The sequence below is a fragment of the Arachis stenosperma genome, chromosome 1 (genome assembly GCF_014773155.1).
Source record: "Arachis stenosperma cultivar V10309 chromosome 1, arast.V10309.gnm1.PFL2, whole genome shotgun sequence".
Taxonomy (NCBI): domain Eukaryota; kingdom Viridiplantae; phylum Streptophyta; class Magnoliopsida; order Fabales; family Fabaceae; genus Arachis; species Arachis stenosperma.
The window spans coordinates 1,156,632-1,159,967 of record NC_080377.1 but is presented as its reverse complement, the minus strand read 5'-3'; the positions used below and the strand labels follow the sequence as shown (position 1 = coordinate 1,159,967).

Here is a 3,336-nt window from a genome sequence, read left to right as displayed (position 1 = left end):
ACAACTTTCGCTCCATATGTCAGATTATTTGTTTCAGTTTTGATCAAGGATCTAAATGTCAGATCATTTGTACATAAAAAATATAATTTATATTTATATTTATTAAAATTTGTATACATAAATTAATAAAATTTATTTATTAAAAATAATTTAATATTTATATTGATTAAATAATAAAAAATATTAAACATGAGTGGCTTTCCAAATTGTTTCTTATTTAAATGAAAAAAACCTTGAGTTGCGTGAGAATGTAGGAAAATGTGTGAACGACAAGGTTAAGCTTTAGCATGGTACGTGTTGGGGGAATCGAAGTATGCAACGCAAATAGTGAGAGAGAGCGCATCTTTTGGAAAGCTGTGGTGGCCGGTCTGGTCGTCCCCGTTTTGTCCAACTCTGCTTCCAACTTCCAATTCCATATATATCTTGACTTCACCAATCTCTAGACGATCACATATTCTCATTCTCTCTCTTAATCTTTTGATTGAATCTGGTTTATATTCTAGAGGAGTTTGTCTGCCCTTCGCAATTATGAATGTGGCCCCCTTATCCCTTTTTCCTATCCTCTTAAAATGTTTTTTCTTTTAATTTAGTTAACTTTGTGACCACATAACCCGTTGAAAATTTTTTTCAACCAGATATATTTATTTAGATTTGGCCATTACAATTTAGTTGCAACTAACTTATAAATAGGGTACCATTTAACTGATACAATATTATACAGCGATTATGAAAAGTTTATGATATGACCAGTAAATGTCAGTTACGAGTTATAGTTTGAAAACGCATAATTTTTGGTCATAACCGACTATTTATAATAATCAGCATTAATTTTCATCCAATAACGTCAGATATGCAATAAATTCCCTCTTCAGACGTTACGACTCAAACAAAATGATCAACCTCATCCAACCATATATAAGGAGAGAGGGGAAAGCTTCAGGAGGTACGTAATCTTTTCGAGAGCAAAGTTTTACACACATATCTTTTTACTGACTTGAGCGTTGAAGTGCCTTTGCAGGTATCCACCTCCCTTGTTCTCTAGCCGCCGACGTATATCACGTTCCACCTGGGGAGTTCGCCGACCTTTCTGAAGGACAACCTATACCTCGGCTCATTCAGACAAGAACACTTGGCGCACACCGTGGGGCCGAACTTAAGATATCATTTGTCATAAGCCCCGAATTCCTCGTAACTATCTATGGCTGATGTTCCTCCTCCCACCCCATCCGAGCTTCTACAGATGGTGACTGAGCTTCAACAAGCGAACCAACGGATGGCGGAGGAGAATCAGAGAATGCAAAACCAAATCGCGCAACTAGTTAATGCTCGCTTGGAGCATAATAACGATCACCACGAGCGGCAGGGGAATGACGACCATCAATCGGCACTAACTCATGTCTCTGAGACACCTCAAAGTGAGAATGACAGGGGCCATCAGAGTGAAGGAGCCCAACCCGATGATGAGGAAGAAAAGCCCGACAACTCTGCAGGGCTGTTCACAGCTGACATAATGAACTTTTAGCTTCCCAGACAGTTCACCCTGCCGACGACTTTAACTCCATACGACGGTTTGGGGGACCCAAAGCAACATCTTAAAAAATTCCGATCTATTATGATTGTTAACGGTGCATCTGATCCTATTTTATGTCGTTGTTTCCCGTCTTTCTTAGATGGTCCTGCATTTGACTAGTTTTGCTCTTTGCCTGCAAATTCTATATCATGTTTCCAAGAGTTGGCTAAGCAATTTGAAGACCATTTCGCAGCATTTGCAATATATCTCCATGATTCTGATTATTTAACGACCATTAAACAGGGATCACAAGAAAGCCTGAAAGATTATATCACCCGTTTTACGAAGGTGGCTATGAAAATACCCGACCTCCACCCCGAAGTTCACCTTCATGCCATCAAAAGCGGCCTTCGCCCAGGTAAATTCCAAGAGACCATCGCCGTCACTAAGCTCAAAACTTTGGCTGAGTTTCGTGAGAAAGCCAAGGGACAGATAGACATTGAGGAGCTCCACCAGGCACGAAAAGCAGACAAATCGGCCACCAAAGACGATGAAAAACCTTGTGATAATAAGAAGAGCTTCAAACCAGTTCCTCGCTATGAATCATATACCCAGTTCAACGCTAAGAGGGACGACATTTTTAATGAGATACTGAACTCAAAGCTGATTAAACCTCCCCGAAAGGCAGGCAGTTACCCTGAACCAAAAAACATTGACAAATTCAAATACTGCACCTTTCATCAGAAACACGGCCATACAACCGACGAATGTGTAGTTGCTAAGGATCTACTAGAGTGCTTGGCCCGGCAAGGACATCTCGACAAATTTATTGCAAGACATATGCAGAAGAGAACAATATCCAGCTCTGAACAACCCACAATAGGTCCATCGTCAAGGGAGAAAGATAAAGCTCCAGCTCAACCTAGGGGTGTGATCAATTGCATTTCAGGAGGTTACGCTGGAGGTGGACATACAAGCTCGGCCAGAAAGCAAACCTACAGGGCTATGTTGGCAGTGGGAAGCACTACTAATAATCCTCAACCAATTCAGGATGTCCCCAACATGACCTTCCGCCCTGCCGACATTAATTGCAGCCACACAAACTATGATGACCCTGTGGTTATCTCCATTCAATTGGGAGACCTTATAGTTCGGAAAGTGCTACTTGATCCAGGGAGTAGCGCTGATGTGCTATTCTTTGCCACATTTGAGAAAATGAAACTGAGCACTAACATTTTGCAGCCATACTCAGGAGACTTGGTCGGATTTTCAGGGGAACAAGTCCCCGTGTTGGGTTCTGTGTGGTTACAAACCACACTCGGTGAACAAGCATTATCTAAGACACAAGACATTCAATATCTCGTAGTAGACTACTTTAGTCCTTATAATGTTATATTAGGAAGACCCTTTTTGAATAGATTTGCTGCAATTGTTTCCACGTTTTACCTTTGTGTCAAGTTTTCTGTGCAGGACAACGTCATCGCAACCATTCACAGTGATCTACACAAAGCTCGGCATTGCTACAACACAAGCCTAAAGCCTATCAAGAGGAGCAGCGAAGCACGTGTCAACTAAATACAATCCGAACAACCAAACTTGGCCGAGCTAGACCCGAGGGCCGACTTTCAAGAACGCCCCACGCCAAACGAAGATCTGACAAAGGTCACCTTGACCGAAGATCCAACGAAGTTCACTTTTATCGGAACATTAATCGACAGTGAGGATAAGGAAAAGCTGATTAATTTCTTACGCCAGAACGCCAACCTATTTGCCTGGACTTCTGGGGATATGCCAGGGATCAATCCGTTAGTAATCACACATAAATT

At 41.5% G+C, this 3,336-nt stretch overlaps 1 protein-coding gene across 1 annotated transcript; it reads left to right on the top strand.

Annotated features, from left to right (window-relative positions):
* The first annotated feature begins 1,864 nt into the window (after positions 1-1,864).
* On the top strand, positions 1,865-3,085 carry LOC130964980 (uncharacterized). The gene has a single exon (XM_057889913.1). It carries the CDS (start codon positions 1,865-1,867, stop codon positions 3,083-3,085), a length of 1,221 nt encoding a protein of 406 aa, XP_057745896.1.
* Positions 3,086-3,336: the final 251 nt, after the last annotated feature.